Here is a 16,866-nt window from a genome sequence, read left to right as displayed (position 1 = left end):
ATTATTTCTATAATTATGCATGAATTTAAATATTTTTTTTTATTCTCTAACATTTTAATCTCCCTAAAATAAAGTTTTTAGCCATTCTTATGGATCCTATCATGTCTTGCCTTTTGCCACAGTAATATCCTGTGGCTGTAATTACTGAATTTAATTGTCCTCTTTGTTCAAAAAGATTTTCATTTCCCATTCATACGAACTGTCAAAGACAGGATATGTTGGATTTAGATACCATTGCACATTCTCTTTCCAAAGATTGCTGTTGCTTTTGTGAAGAATCTCAGCCAAATCATTTGATGTCTTTCTCCCTTTGGCAAAATAAAAATGCTCTGTCATTTGCTTTCTTATAATTAAGAGTCATTAGATGAAATCTTCAATACATGCTTACATTTTCCCATAGTTTACTCATGTTGTAATATCGTTCATGGATATCTTTAAATTCTGCTATACTGCAAAGTAGTATACATAACAGAAGTAACTGGTGAAGAATTCTCTTCCAGTACAGCAAACATTGTTGGGTCCTGAGAAATAATCAGCCTAACTCTATCAAATACATGTTTTGTCTGTGCAAGAGAAGAGAATCTAACTCATTTCATACATGTGAAATACTTATAGAGAAGTGTCTTTTAATCAGGACACAAAAAAAAGACCAGTGGTAGAAAAGTGATGCTAAATCAGTCTTTACAATTCTAGAGCATGACATTTTTATTACATTCTTTAATAAAACCAAATATTTAAGAATTAATATTAATTCTGTTACAATAAATACCTAATAATATTTTATTTAAAAACAGAGGAATTGAATATTTTATTTTGTAGAAATCAGTTAGCCATTGTGAAGAAACCAAAGTAGAGCATCTACCTTTAGGTGTGTTTACAATATACTAGAGATGATGAAAAATATATGCAATAACTATCAAATAATAGTAGCCAACATTTAATAGAGTGAGCCAGGCACTGTTCTAAGGCTTTCTTTTAATCCTCACAACAATGCTACAAGATGGACATTATTGTCATCGTTCACATTTTTAAGATCAAGAAACCTCACTAAGAGAGTGAGGAACTTACCAAACCTGTCCTGCTAGCAAGTGGGAAGGAGGCCACTGCCTGGCTCAGGCACATTTTGGCTCTGGATCCTGAACTCTTATCTGATAAAGCATGCCATTCACCAGGAAGAGTTTGCTAAATGCTAAGTATACACACAAAATACAAAGAAAAAACACACTAAAGTTGGGATATTTGGGGAAGATTTGATAGACTCGATGGCAACTGTGTTGGGTCTATGTTAACCTTTCTCTTTATTTTATTTTAGTGATACTGAAATTCAGATAAGTTATACCCTTTTCCTCTTTCCGCCTTTGGCACAAATCACATATGACTCTCTCCTTGTTCAATTATCTTCCCATCTTTTTAGCCTGGAAATCATCTGTTCCTCCTCTCAAGTGACAGTGCAGATGTCACTTCTCTGGGAAGTCTTCTCTGCCCACCCAGGACTGTCTAGCTGTTATTGTGTGTATGCCTGAAACACTCTGTCATATATTTCACTGCATTTTTAACTATAACCCTCCACTCACTGACTGGTAATACTGTGTAGTGTCATTATTCTCTGTGCCCAGATCTTTATCTAGACACTTAAAAAAATTTAAACAAGATCTGAAAAAGTGGAGATAGAAACAAGCAAGCCTGGGAATTTGTTTTAAGTGATTGTCGGGAGTTAGAGGTAGGACATGGTGGATGATGAGTGTATTTGTGTCCTTCAATTAATAATGTTTGTAATAAATTCATTATGCACTTATTTTAGAAGTTCATTTTGGTTAAATTAAAATATTTTTATTTTAAATATTATCGTAATCATCTACTAGGCAAAACTTAAACGAGTGACAATTAAAATCCATACTGCTTTAGGAACTGAAAGAAAATATACACCATGGAATCAAGTATCACTTATTCCTTTAGATTTTTTAACATACCAAATTTTAATTAAAGCTAGAAAAAATAACACTTAATTATTAGACAATAATTCAAGAGAAGCTAAAGTTTGATCCCAGAAATAAAATATCATAATATTATAATAAACTAAGGTTTATAAAGAAAATACATTGTCCTAGTGGGAATAGAACTAATTTTCTGCCTAGCTAAAAGACTATAATCTGCCTCCCATTTCCCTCTGGGCCTATATGTATTCACTCCTACATGCTTCATTTATTTCTAAATGTTAATAATTTATTCATTCTCTAAATAAATTGAGCTTGAACAGTAGCACGTGCTGTCAGACATATCCAATGAGATAGGGCATAATGAATGCGCTAAGTAAATACTGTAAGAGATTGTTGAAAATTTAAGCAGGCTTACATATATTTAGACATATGTGAGTTACATGCACACAATGTCAAACTTTTTTTATTAATTGTAGAGTGTCAGTTTCCATATTTATGTGACCAAAGGATCCCGAACTACTGGAAAATCTATTTTCTTTAGAAATATATTTATCAGGGCACTTGGGTGGCTCAGTTAGCTAAGTGCCGACTTCAGTTCAGGTCATGATCTCACAGTTCATGGGTTTGAACCCCACGTCAGGCTCTGTGCTGACAGCTCAGAGCCTGGAGCCTGCTTCGAGCTCTGTGTCTCCCTCTCTCTGCCCCGCTCCCCCACTCATGCTCTGTCTCTGTCTCTCTCAAAAATAAATAAACATTAAAAATTTTAAAAGAAATACATTTATCATATATCTTGATTTATTGTCTAGACCAAAGAAGTGTAGGCCAAGAAGAAAAGAATAAAAGGGATTTTTTTCCTCCATTGCATAGTATGGGCCATGAAGAGTCAATATTTTTAAGGTCCACGTCTGTGTTCCAGGATACCTTTTCAAAAACATTTATGCTAAAAATATCATAACAAATATATGTTCAATGCAGAAATGTTTGAAGGCCTAGAAAAGCATGTAAACAGCAACAGAAAACCATCTCTTCTTATCTCTTTGACCCTGTAGACTTAACCTCACTGTGCCTCAGTTTTCTTGTCTGCATAATGGGCATTCTTATAGTACCTATGAGTTGTTATTATGATGTTTAATGAGTTAATATTTGAAGAGAGCTTAGAATAGTATATAGAGCATAGTAAGTGGTATATTACTAGTACATAAATTAAAAAATTCCACTATCAAAATGTAACAACTTAAAAATTGGGTGTAGGGGTGCCTGAGTTGCATGGTCAGTTAAGTGGTTAACTCTTGGTTTCAGCTCAGGTCATGATCTCACAATCTAGGAGATCAAGCCCCTTGTGGGGCTCTGCGTTGACAGCCTAGGAGCCTACTTGGGATTCTCTGTCTCCCTGTCCCTCTGCCCCTCCCTGACTCATGTGTGTGCTTATGCTCTCTCCCTCTCTCTCTCAAAAATAAATATTTTTAAAAGATTTGGGATATACTTTTTCAGCATTTTATTGTTTGAAATATATAGGTATATAAATAAAATGGTATTATGTTCTAACTAATGTTAACACCGTTATACTTCATACAGCATTGTACCAGGAAATAGTTTTGAAAAGGAATTTTTTAAAAAAGCATCCACGGTATTGAACTGCACTGAAGGCTCATTCTCTAAACCTTTCATAGATGTCTGCTACGATCAGAACCTATACTAAGCTCTGTCCACTTCACCAGATTTGTCCTAACAACTGAAATAAAAAATACATATGAAAGAGTCCAATATCTGACACTGTGCATATTTATTATGTGCCAGACACTATTCCACGAGCTTATTAGTATATTGCTGACAACAAATGTAATCATCACCATTTACAGATAAAAAGACTGAAACACAGAGAAGCTAAGTAAATGTCTCAAGTTCAAACAGCCAATGAAAGGTAAAGCTGAAGTTTGACCCAGGTCAGTTAGCTCTGAACTTTATACACTTGAATCCACTGTCTACTTCCCATCTGAAGACTGTGGCATGATGACAGGCCAACTCTAATTGCCTCTCTGGTTTCATCACACAGTAATTCACTATCCCCTCTAGGCACCACTTTCAAAGTAAATCCTGCTCTGTCATGCCTCCATTATTTTGTTTATGCTCTACTTTCTTTTGGAATGCTCTTCCCTTATGCTTTGGCCTATCAAAATCTCTGCTTATTCTTCAAGTTCCAGCTAAAATGACACCCCCTTCTCAAACCCTTTACATCCAGGTCAGCATTACTCATTCTCTCAGATTCTTTCCTCCTATAGCACATTTTTAAAAAGTGTAACTCTGCTATAGTATCTACTAAGCCTGATGTATCATGGCTTCCTTCGTCGGAAAGGATGAATCTATTCATTTCAGTGTCGTTGACACAATATGCAAATTATAGAATGAGTTCAGTAAGTATTTGCTGGATAAGAATGATATGGTTGCTATGGTCTAAATCAGAAATAACGTGGACAGAAACTATGGAAATGGAAAGTAACTAGAAAATGATTTTCAGTAATTAACTTGCTTTTTTTTTCTTCCTTTGTGTTTATCTCTCTGGGGAAAGTTGGTGGGGCACACTGAGCATCATCAGGTAGTCTGAAAATCTGTCTCATGGTTAATCAACCCCTTTCTTTAATTTTTTTTTCATATTTATTTATTTATTTTGAGAGAGAGAGAAAGAGAGAGCACAAGCAGGGGTGGGGCAGAGAGAGGGGCAGAGAGAGAGACAGAGAATCCCAGGCAGGCTCCCTGCTGTCAGTGCAGAGCCTGACATGGGGCTCTATCTCGTGAACCATGAGATCATGACCTGAACTGAAATCAAGAGCCAGATGCTTAATCGACTAAGCCACCCAGGCACCCCTCAACCCCTTTCTTTTCTTTTTTTTTTTTTTTAATCTTTATTTATTTTTGAGAGAGAGACAGTGTGTGAGCAGGGGAGGAGCAGAGAGAGAGAGAGAGAGGGAGTCACAGAATCTGAAGCAGGCTCCAGGCTCTGAGCTGTCAGCACAGAGCCTGATGCGGGGCTCAAACTCACCAACTGTGAGATCATGACCTGAGCCACAGTCGGACACTCAACCGACTGAGCCACCCAGGCGTCCCTCAACCCCTTTCTTTAGAAAAGCTGGATGTTGGAGGCTAGCCATGGTTCAAGACACAGCTCAGTCACTTAATAAAACTTAGAGCACTTCATTTAACCTTTTTTGGGACTCAATTTCCTTATCAATAAAATGGAACTAATACTTTAATTGGCACATTGCTTTGAGGATTAAAAAACAATTAATATCAAAGGCTTAAGAGCTCTGTAAATATCAATAACTTGTAAAAACTCCACTCTGCCAAGTGTGGATTCCTCACCCAAAGACAAAATACAAAGTGATTAAAAGTACAAGATTTGGTTAAAGATTCTTCTAAATATTTAAATTTTTTATTTACTTTTGAGAGAGAGAGAGAGAGAGAGAGAGAGAGAAAGAGATGAAGTTCAAGTGGGGGAGGGGCACAGAGAGAGGGAGACACAGAATCCAAAGCAGGCTCCAGGCTCTGAGCTGTCAGCACAGAACCTGATGCGGGGCTCGAACTCATGAGCCACAAGATCATGACCTGAGCTAAAGTTGGATGCTTAACTGACTGAGCCACCCAGGCACCCCCAAAAGTACAAGATTTAATGTTAGACATATTTGTGTTTGAAAATCTGTTTTACCTGTTTCTAGATCAATGGCATTAAGCAAGTTAACTAAAAAAGCTCTAAGCTTCATTTTTCTAAAAGGACTTGTACAAATTGAATGAATGTTAAATGCCCAAGTGGCATAAAGTACTCTTAGTAAATATGAGCTATAAAGGTAAAAATCAAACGTCCTGGGAAATAAAAACAGGTTAAATATATAAAATGATCATTCCAATGTCTAGAACATAATAAATTATCAACAGATATTGGCTATAATAAGTAAATATAAAATGTATATAGAAATATACATGAAACAAGTATAATCTGTACTTGAAATATAAAACATATTAGTGCCATCCTTCTTTTTTATCAATACCAATCATTCATGATAGTAAACTGTCTACAAAACTCAAGAGGGCATATAATCTGTTATTAATAGAATTGAATTGGATTCATGTCTTATGGGAAAATAGTATATACAGAATCCTAGAATAACTAAACTTGGATGTGAAAAAAGTAAACACAAGGCTCATTGCTCACTGATATCCCTAATGTAGACATGTTATATACACACCATACTTCATCTATTCTTTTTCTACAGAGAAACACATTATCATCTGCAGTTACATAGTCAATTTCCAAGTACCTCTATAAACAGGTGTCAAGATACAGTGATACTATCTATTTAACAAAAATTCTTAATGTCTTAAAATAAGAATAGGTGTATAGTCTGGTCTGTAAGGATTAATTTCTTTGGCAGCTAAGTTAATGATTGATTATTTCATAATAAAATCCATAATAGAAACATATGTATAAAATTACTACATAAAAATTAAGCATATATAATGGCTGGCAAGTACTTATATAAAAGGAGAAAATTTTGAGAAAATGTAAAATAATATTGACTTTAAATTTAACTTCTAAAATCTTTAACTTCTACTTTAACAGAATTGTTTTTTGTTTTTTGTTTTTTACTTTTCAAATAATAGATGTGCATTATAAAAAATTAATAATATGGTACCTGGAAGAGAAAAAAGAAATATATGTTGTCTGACCACCCATGGGAAAACCAGTGTTAACTTTTAATATATTTATAAAAAAATTTATAATCTATAACATTTTTAATGATGTTCTTTGTGAAAAAAATACAAAGAAAATTCAGTTTCAGGCTTGATTAATTTGTAGTCAGCAAAGTCTAGTGAACATAGCAATATAGACATGCAATGATTACTTCAGTCACAGGGATATGCCTTTGGTGCAGACTGTGTTTATATACTTCTGCAAGGTCATAGTCAACTTATAATTACAATAATTATTTTGCATTTCATTGAGTGAATCAATGACAACATTTCCAATGGTTGGAGTAGGAGCAGGTGAGAAAGAAGACTAGGGAAGAAGGTATTTTAGGGGATGAAGGGCAGAGAGATAATAATCGCATCACAGTGCTGGCATTTTGTTTATGGCTTGTTTCATTCACCAACTCTAAAAGCTAATAGTGTTTGCCATTGTGTACTCACGATGATATGGACCTTGTATAAGCACAATTTCATTAAAAACATGTTTATAATATGTGTGTGTGTGTGTGTGTGTGTGTGTGTGTGTGTGTGTGTGTGTATAACATATTGATGAAAATTTGAGGAAACAATTTGGTGTACTTTTCGATTTCTCAATTTTTTCAGGTAAAGAGTAAGTTCATAAAGTTTCAGAACATAAAAACTTACACAGTATATAAAATATTGAAATATGAGACAGATATGCCATTTTACTCATTAAGTTGAACTACCTTCTTGCTGAAGTAAACCAATAAAATAAACAATGTTGTTCTCTTGTTATCTCCTAACAACAACAAAAAAGTGAGAGCAGAAAGGAAAATACATAGCGAAGTATGACAGGACCACTTAGAAATAGCAATACAAGTCCTTTATTACTAACTGCTTATTCACCTACTCTTTTAGCATGGCTGTGGGAACTTCGTCCGTGTAATTCAAGCTTTCAACCGCACTCACTTGTACGTTTGTGGCAGTGGGGCTTTCAGCCCAGTGTGTACTTATTTGAATAGAGGGAGAAGATCAGAGGTAAGTGTAAAAGTTTTTCATTTTTAGTTATGGTGTGAGTTTCAAAGATTTCTTAAAACTGTATTTGAGAGTAAAAACTTGGAATTATCATCAATAGCCATTAAAAACCTTCAAGCCCTTTTAACTCTAAATATATTCCATTTGGTTACTGTCCCCCAAGTTACTTAGAGTGTAGCTGTTTTATATAACTTCTGAATAAAAAATCTGCAAGAGACAAAGGAAATAAAAGTGATGTAATTTTATAATTATTTAGAAAGGAAGGTATCAAAAATGCTTATTCCAAATTATAGGAATATTGTAGTATAAACTCACTTTCTTAAACCTATTTTAAGTAATTTTTTATTTAACTTTCAAACTTGGTAAACTTTTATGAGATACCTGTAAGAGATATATAAAGCAGGATGCCAGGTGCCTTTGCTGAAAAGAAGTTTCTATCAAAGGTCATACTTTGATTTTAGACAAACATTAGTCTACACTAGACTTTTCTATCCTTTTTCCTACATTAGTTAAAATGACTTGGGGTTCTTTGAACAAAAACATTTGCTAAACACTAAATGTATACCTAATGTATAGATAAATACAAGCTGGTTGAACTTCACCTATGAGATTTAAAACCGTGTTTGTCCCAGTTTAAAATTATTGACTTAAGAAAAGTATGCATTAGACCAAAGAGTTTTTCCTTCTTCTTTTAGTCAAACATGTTGTTTTAACAAATGTAAGCATTTAAAAAACTTAATTATTTCAAATTATCTTGCTTTGTTTCCATTATACAACTTAAATCTAGAATGTCCAGTTCTTATATATTAATTCAATTTTAGAGATTAGAACTGTTAAAAAAATTAAATGTTGCTACTGCTATATCTTATTAAGTTTATCCTCCCTTAACAAAGATTAATCTACTTTAGTACAAATATAATTGAATAATGATTCTCTTTATATTACTTTATTATTAAATTTTTTTCGGACATGTAATTTATACATACATATCTTTTGGTAAATAAAAAGTCATTTAAACATAACTGAGTGGTTACAAGTTGACCCCCAAATGCCAAATGAGGCATTTCCAGGTGGTTCAAGATGATACGAAATATTACAATTCTTAAAGAAAAGTAGAACTATGCCTCTTGCAAAAGTACGTTGGCTACATTGAACTTGTCATTAGAACCACATGCCTGTGATCAATTGATTAAATAAACTACTGCCCCAGACGTCTGCCATCTGTCAGACACGCCACTGAAGGCTGTGCACTCACTGTACTAGCCAACAATAGCATAGCAGTTTTCAGAGCACAGATTTCAAATAAAATCATTTTCCCATGTACAAATTGCCCACTATGCACTTCAAGGCTTAATTGGAAAGTCGGTCCAAAAAATAATCTCCTTTGGAAAACCAGCATGGAATAAAATTTAATCACTTTACTAAATATATGAACTACTTTAGTCTCACTTCAAAAGATAGATTTCAAAGGGGAAGCATTTCCATTAATTAATCTCTTTAAATAATATGTGAACATCTTAAGTGCCAATTTAAGTATGAAAAGAGTTAATGAATTTTAAGCTTTGTATGCAGTCAGTTCAAGTCAAAGGGTTTTACCATAACATAATTTTTATGTATCTATAGTATGTAAACAGTAACAGAAATATAGACTATGTAGTTTATCAAACATCTCTTGTATTTATTTTCTTTAGTTTAGGATAAAAGATCCCCTGGTGTAAAATGAAGACATGATACAGAGAGGTTGTATTTTGAGAGAATTTTCCTTCTTATGCATCACTATTATTGCATTTTATAATGACCAGAGATAGTACTTACTAGTAACACCATGTGCTGATACTGAGATATGGTATTTTTCCTGTATTTACAACCAGTTTGACAGTGAACCAAATTAGGGTCACATAATCATTACTTATTCAGTTTTATTTCTTAGATACTATCGACCACCTTCTATCTATCTGTCAAATAGTCATTCATTTTTTTCTCAGAGAGCATTTTCTGAGCCTACTCCACATTTGGAACATCACACACTTTCATTATATCCTATGAGTCTCCCATTATTCTGAGAGACTGACTCAGAGCTTTCCTAGAACATTTCAGTGATGCCCATCCAAAATGCCTGCAGTCCTTGCTACACCAATTCCTAACCACGGTTCTTCTCTTCTGTCCGCCGTCTTCATCCCCTGTCTTCTGTTCCTGGAAAAAGATAAAGCAACACAAGTAAATAATGACTTGAAATAATGAATAAAACATTAAAAAAAAATAGTGGGTTAATTTCACTACACATTCATGGACTATTCCTACATCTCATTTTTGGTTGATTTTATAAGATGTCTCCATACATTGGTTCCAGCAGTTGAATACCATTTAAGCCTCTGACTCTGCCAGTCATTAAGCAGATAACCTTACCTTTGAATGACCAAGCATAACACAGGCATTCAAATCATTCCCTGTGCCATTTGAAGCAAATTAGTCACCAAACTTTTCTGCTTATGTGTCTTTTTGTAGCTTTCCTTTTGTCAGAAAAAAAGTTGTCCATTTTCCTTCTCAATAAAGTGCTTTTATCAATAACCTTTATTACTGTTTTATATCTTCATTTCCTTTCTCTTGCATTTACTTTTTTTCCTGTTTAAAAATAGGATCATATTTCTTTTCCTTAAATCATTATCTTGGGTCTGTGACTTTTTTCAACTTCTTTTTTCCCTTTTTTACTGATCACAAAACTTCTCAGACTAGTAGAGTATGTTTTCTGTTTTACATTCCTGTTTTTCATATCATTATTAAACCTTTCTGATCTGACATTCATTACTACCCATAAACTAAAACTATTTTCTAGTGGCCAAGAGTCCTCAGTGATCAAATTCATTCCCTTAATCTGCATCCTTTTTCCTTGACCGATCTATAACATGTTGGCCATGCCCCCTATTTTTCAATGCCATTATTAACACCTATAACCATGAAACATTTTGCCATGCCTTCTTTCCTAATTTTTCACCATTTACTCTCTTTCTGGTCCTATTTATTTCTCTTTTATTGATTCAATCTACAAATATGTATTTATTTAATGATAATGACTGACACACTGACACAAAATTATATTAGAACTTGTAAGCTACCTTTAAGATATTGATCTTTATCTTGTGTCAAAGGAGAAGCAACTGGAATGATCTTAAGCAGAAAATGGCAAGGAAAGCATTGTGTTGTCACTGTGTATTGTATTATAAATGATTGAGGGTAGGGAGGGGTTGAGAGGGCTGTGGTGAGATCAGTTAGAGAATGGATATAATAGGCCAAGAAAGAAATTATTATACTCAGGGGAGTGGCAATAAAGACAGAAAAATAAGCACAAAGTGTAAGATGGTGTAGTTGACAGTGGTGGATTTGGCTATATGAAAGGAAATTTACAATGATACAGGTATTGACATTTTTGTTGTTTGTTTTTCATTTTTGGTTTTTGGTTTCTTTAGTTATATAGTTGTCATGAACTGAGATGAGAGAGAACAAAGAAAATCATGTTTGAGGTTAAGGTTTTAAGCCTGGGTTGGGTTCTCTTGAGTCTGAGTTGCTGTTGAAAGATCCAAGTAGAAATGTCAAGTAGGCAGTTGAATATAAAGTTGGCTATATAAATGTTTGAGTCGTTGTTTTACTAGAATAACTGAAGCCCAGGAAATGCAAGGGTTTAATCACGCAGAGTACTGTGTGAAAAAAGAAGAGTGATTATGCTTGAGACTTGAGGGTTTCTTAATTTAAGGGCAAGATGGGGGAAAGGACCTTCAAACATGACTAAGAAGAAACAGTCAGAGAAGTAGAGAGGCGGGAACAAGAATGTGCTAATGCATGTATTAGTGTATGTGTATTTATGTGTTTGGTAGTAAGAAGTTAAAGACATCTCATTTAAAGGCTTCACTTAATCTGCAATTATATGATCAATCATTTGTTAATAGATTTGTCTATAGTGACAGTGGTTTGAAATTATTAATGGAACAATCAATTGATATGAGTGTCCTTGAAAGTTTGCTGAGCTGTATAAGGATCCATTTTGTGTTGGTGACCAAAAAATCATTATTTTTGTTGAATTTACCTTTTTGGACTACCTTCTGCAAAATACTTAGATATATGGAAACAAGTATGGAGAATGTACAGGTAGACATACCCTTCCAGGCTGTGGTTTCAATGAAAAAAATCGCAGATTCAAGGAACTTAGTATTTCTGTCAAAAACATATTGAAAATAAATAGCATTGAATTTATACAGGTTAACAAAAAAGTCAGGAAGACAGAAGGCTGATGAACTGAGAAAAAATGGAAAGGAGATAAAATTGAAGATTTGTTGCTATGTGCTTGAGTTAGTGATTATTCTGGTGGACCATACTCTTTCTGGTGATGACAAGATCTAGACTATAACTGTGTGAGAATGAGGACGCCGTACAATAAAGAAATTGTTCAGTGGAGAGCAAGTGGTACCTAAGCAATTTCATCAACTCCTTCAACGCCAACTCTCACTTTTTTAGTATAATATATGTACATCTCTGGCTAACTGATCACAGCTGGCTTTACTAAACTTCATTGCTTTTCCTCAATTATTTGTTAAGTAAGGTCATTGTATAAATACTGACTTTTTGGAAAATAGACATAGTGAGGAGTCAGGAGACTGAATTTTAACTTTAATTTTGTCATAATTTAACTACATGATCTTGTGCAAGTTATATTTTCCTCATCTGTAGAGTTAATTCATTGAAGAAAATCATTCTGTAAGACTTTTCCAGGATAGAGGACTGTGATTTTTTTTAAGTTCTATGATTCCCCCATCATGTCAGTGATATTCTGACAACACATCAAAATCAATGTAACAAAAATGAACTAGTTTTATTTTCTTTAAGGAGTCAAAACTTCAGAATCATCTTTGTTTTCTTCCTCTTCCTTGAACCACATCCAGTTGGTAATTGATTGCCGAGCTGTGTTGATTTTTACTTTACAAATTCTCTTGCATCTTTACTCCTCTCACCATGATCACTGAGATCCTGGCATGTCAGAGTATTATTACCTAATTCCTGGACTACTGCACTTGAAAACAAATCTATTTTCTTTAATCCAGTGTCTGTTTTTATAACTGCCTTTCTCAATCTTCTTAAAACACCAAGGTAAGACCCAATCTTCTTAAGCAGTGTTTTGATTCTTTCATTTCCATACTCAAAAATATTGAAACTGAATTTCTTTCAGGAAAATTTTGCAAAACCTTAGCTTAATAATTAAGATCCTCCATAATCTCATGCAGCCTACAAAAGTGAAAACTTTGGTCTTTGAATTTTAGTAGTAGCTTTTACTGACTTTATTTAAGAATAAGATAAATATACAAGCAAAATATTCCCTCTCTGTAAGGCTACGCTGACCACTATATTTCAAACTGAATTATTACCTCTCATCCCTGGGTTTCCCTAGTTCCATTTTCTGCTTAATTTTTGTCCTGATCACTGAGCACCATGTAACATATTCTATGTTTTGTGTATTATTATTTTTATATTCATATTTTCCATCATTATATTATAAATTACTTGAGGAAGAAGATTTTTGTCTGGTTTACTGTATTCCTCATGTTTTGTTGGTGCCTGGCATATAGTAAATGCTTAATAAGCTGGCCCTGAAGCAACTAATGATGGCTGAGGAGTGCATGGCAGACTTTCGATGTTCATTTAATATGTGTTGAGTCAAAAACATGCTCAATAAATTTTTGTTAAATGAGTGAAAAACATTTTTTATCTAAATTATGAATTATTTTGTTGAATTGAGTATAATGCTTATATAACAAAATTAAGTGGTGATAAAAATTTTGTATTTTATAAATGTCTTGATTATTTTGGAACTATTATAATCCTTGTATACATTATTCCTCTATGGGCAATTTTCTTCTTTTGGCCAGTGTTCAAGCTATCTAGTTCAGGTTTACAATGATCCTTGATTCCCAGGTGGTTTTTGCCGATATAGATTTGAAAACTTATTGAATCAGCTTCACGGGGATTGTAGTAGAATGAAAACTTTTACCTAGTGAAGTTTGCTTATAATTTATAATTTCTTCACATAGGCCAAGAAAGTCTTAACAAAGTAAATTAAGAAAACATAGGCAAACCAATAAAAAGCATATTATTTATGATGATGCTTTGTTTATTAAAGAACCATCTGGTTAACTAAATATAAAGCTACTTATTATTGCTACATTTGTATTTTGTCTATAATAAAGGACCAAGTTTTCGTGATTGACTCCAAGTGTGAATCTGGAAAAGGACGCTGCTCCTTCAACCCCAATGTGAACACGGTGTCTGTTATGATCAGTAAGTCAAAAATAAAAGAGGGAGGGGGAAATATAAAATAAAAAGGATTAAAAAAATAAATTCATGACATGGTGTGCCCATTGAGAAGGTAGCATGAATGATAGACCTAAATGAGGTAACAGAAAGTTGTAAACTGAGAAATTGTAGTTTCTCATTTTCAAGAATTCATGATTAAATGATAAGCAATTATTTTTTCACTTACTGTGTTGCTGATGTCATTTCTAGAGCATGTCAACATTTACAAAACATGTATTTGTATACATGTAATGAAATATAAAGTAATTCTCAGTGTTTTCTGTAGTTGTTTTTGTAGTATTCAGTATACCCATTTTTCCTTATAAATTTTAGCAATATTTTACAGATAATTAAAATGGCAGTTCTTTTGGAGCACTTGGGTGGCTCAGGGGGTTAAGCGTCTGACTCTTGACCTCAGCTCAGGCCATGACCTCATGGTTTGTGAGATCAAGCCTCACATCGGGCTCTGAGCTGGCAGTGTAGAGCATGCTTGAGAAACTCTCTCCCTCTCTCTCTGTCCCTCCCCTGTTCATGTACTCACGCTCTCTCTCCCCCACAAAGTAAACTTTTAAAAAAATGGTATTTCTTTCAAATGAAAGAATAACAAAGTACATGTCTTAGCCAAATACATTCTCTATCAATTGTCCAGAAGGTACTATACTAAAAAGAGGTGGTAGCAAAGTGACTCCCCCCCTCCCATTTTCTATAAAATGTATCAGTTAAAAAACATGCCCAGTCGCTTGGTGCTATATATATTAACAAATCAATATCTTTGAATCTCAATCATTGGATGCCTTTCTGTAATTCACTTAAAGGCATTCTCTTCTGGTTAATTAAGACACTTCCAGAATATGCCTGACTTAACATGTGTTGCCTGTGGGGACAAATCTGGGATTTCAGTGTGTTGAATGGACAGTAGATGCTTTTACCCTTTGCTTTCTTATGTGTTGCCGGTGATAAATTGCATTACTTGACAATGGAACAGGTGGAAAGGTGATTATTGTTTTCAGAACACCTTCCTTTTATTCATTTAATGTAGCAACTCATCTTTCTCATATTTGGAAACTAAATTAAGACAGGTACATCCAGCACTGACTAAAATGTAAACTTGGAGGTTATCCAGTGAATTCTTTCCTATGATTATTCAGATTGGGCAGGGAGGAGATGAATGTATATCATTGGGACCAAGAAGTATAAAGCTTTGAAGTCACAACATACCCAATTATGTCTGATGCAGGGACTTTTCAGATAAGCTTCTAAATATTATTTAATAGAGTCAGTGCATGGAAAGTGTTTTCATTAGGAAGAAAATTGTATTCACCTATCAAAATGGTATGCTACGTAATACTAGATAAATATGTAGAGTTTTTACTTACTTCAAGTTAAATGCTATGAAAATAAAATTCAAAGTTGTGTTAACAATTATACTCATCAAATATCATTTGGAACAAAAAAGGCTTAAAACTGGGCACTATAAATATTCCTGTTAAACTTGTTAAGTCATTTAATAGTTTTGTCCTTAGAGAATTGGATTTGTTTACAAAATTAGTTATTGGCTTTCATATACTAAGGATCCAAGACTTCAATTCCTATGCTTATGTTCCTATACTACCTTTCAATATTTTGATTAACATTAGAACTTGAACTATCAAAGAGTCAGTAAACTATTTGCTTACCTTAAAAACTGAAACTAAAAGGGGGAAGAAGTTTTATTAGCTTGCATTTGTCATTTTACTTGTTCTATTGATTATCCCTCTAACAGTCTCTCCAATATTATCTCCAGTATTACACAGTCAATTTGTGTAGTCATCTCACTTTGGCATTTGGGGCTTTATCATGTCTGTTGGATTGCAAGGTACTAAATAACACAGAATGTTTAAAGTGTTTCTATCTGTTAAAGTGCCAAGAAGCATCAAGAATTGGAGAATTCCAAATTTCATAATATAGTTGTGGCATCTAACCCAGTGTGCAAGTTTAGTGCTTTTTGCTATTTTGTCATGCCATTGTTGTATCACAATAAGAAGTCAGATGACATTTCTTAAAGAACCTATAAAGACCCTAATGAGGTTTTTCTGGTCAGTGGAAGTAAAATTCGAAAGCAAAGTATTTTCGGATTAACGTTAAAAAGCACAAGTTTATCTTTGCATAAATCCTCCACAAACATTCTGAAAAAAAAAATCCCTATTCAGAATTCTTTTTAAAGTGGAACTGATTATTTCTTATACAAAATAAAGCAGAAACTTCATTATTCCTGATTTTCTGTTGAAATTACTGAGAATTTAAGACAGGTTATGAAGCCAATTAGACTGGCAGGCTTTTGTAGTAGCTAAGACATAATTAATAAGTGGTATGCAATAAGATTAGACTCAGCCCTCTCTGCCATACATCATCCTCTGAGTGTCCTTTTTCCTTTTCTTCCTGGAAACAGATCCGATAATTGACAGCTGTGTTAATCAATCCATTGAATAGCAGAAATTTATAACCCACCATTTGGGGGGTATCAGGTATAAAAAGAATGTGAAATAATTAATTGCAAAATTATTTTAATTGTCACAACCATTGTATCTACAGAATACTTGTGTAGATGCTTCACAAATGTTCACAGAATTTTGAAGCTAAATTGCTCAAAATGCTTTCATGGACATTTTTGTTATCTCCCTATAATCTGTTCCCACGGACCTCAGACCCCTACTAGGAAGCAGAACTGGGCAACATAATGCCTGCCATACCCACTCGCTCACTGGTAGGGGTCCAGTTCATGACCTGATGAGATCATATTGGAGATTAAAAACATTTCATTCTCCATTCTGTCCTCGGTTAGCTGGTACTGCTTATTACTAAGGAGTGAGACTGGAGT

General features: G+C 33.8%; 1 protein-coding gene across 1 annotated transcript in view; it reads left to right on the top strand.

Moving 5' to 3' along the window:
• SEMA3C (semaphorin 3C) overlaps positions 1-16,866 on the top strand; it is a 172,004-nt gene that overhangs the window by 86,227 nt on the left and 68,911 nt on the right. The window contains exons 5-6 of the mRNA XM_042916517.1: positions 7,557-7,676; positions 13,904-13,994. Of these exons, the coding sequence (XP_042772451.1) occupies positions 7,557-7,676; positions 13,904-13,994 (211 nt within the window). The remainder of the gene's footprint in view (positions 1-7,556; positions 7,677-13,903; positions 13,995-16,866) is intronic.

This window comes from Panthera leo, chromosome A2 (genome assembly GCF_018350215.1).
Source record: "Panthera leo isolate Ple1 chromosome A2, P.leo_Ple1_pat1.1, whole genome shotgun sequence".
In the NCBI taxonomy this organism is placed as follows: Eukaryota; Metazoa; Chordata; class Mammalia; order Carnivora; family Felidae; genus Panthera; species Panthera leo.
This window is presented reverse-complemented; position numbering and strand designations above follow the sequence as displayed.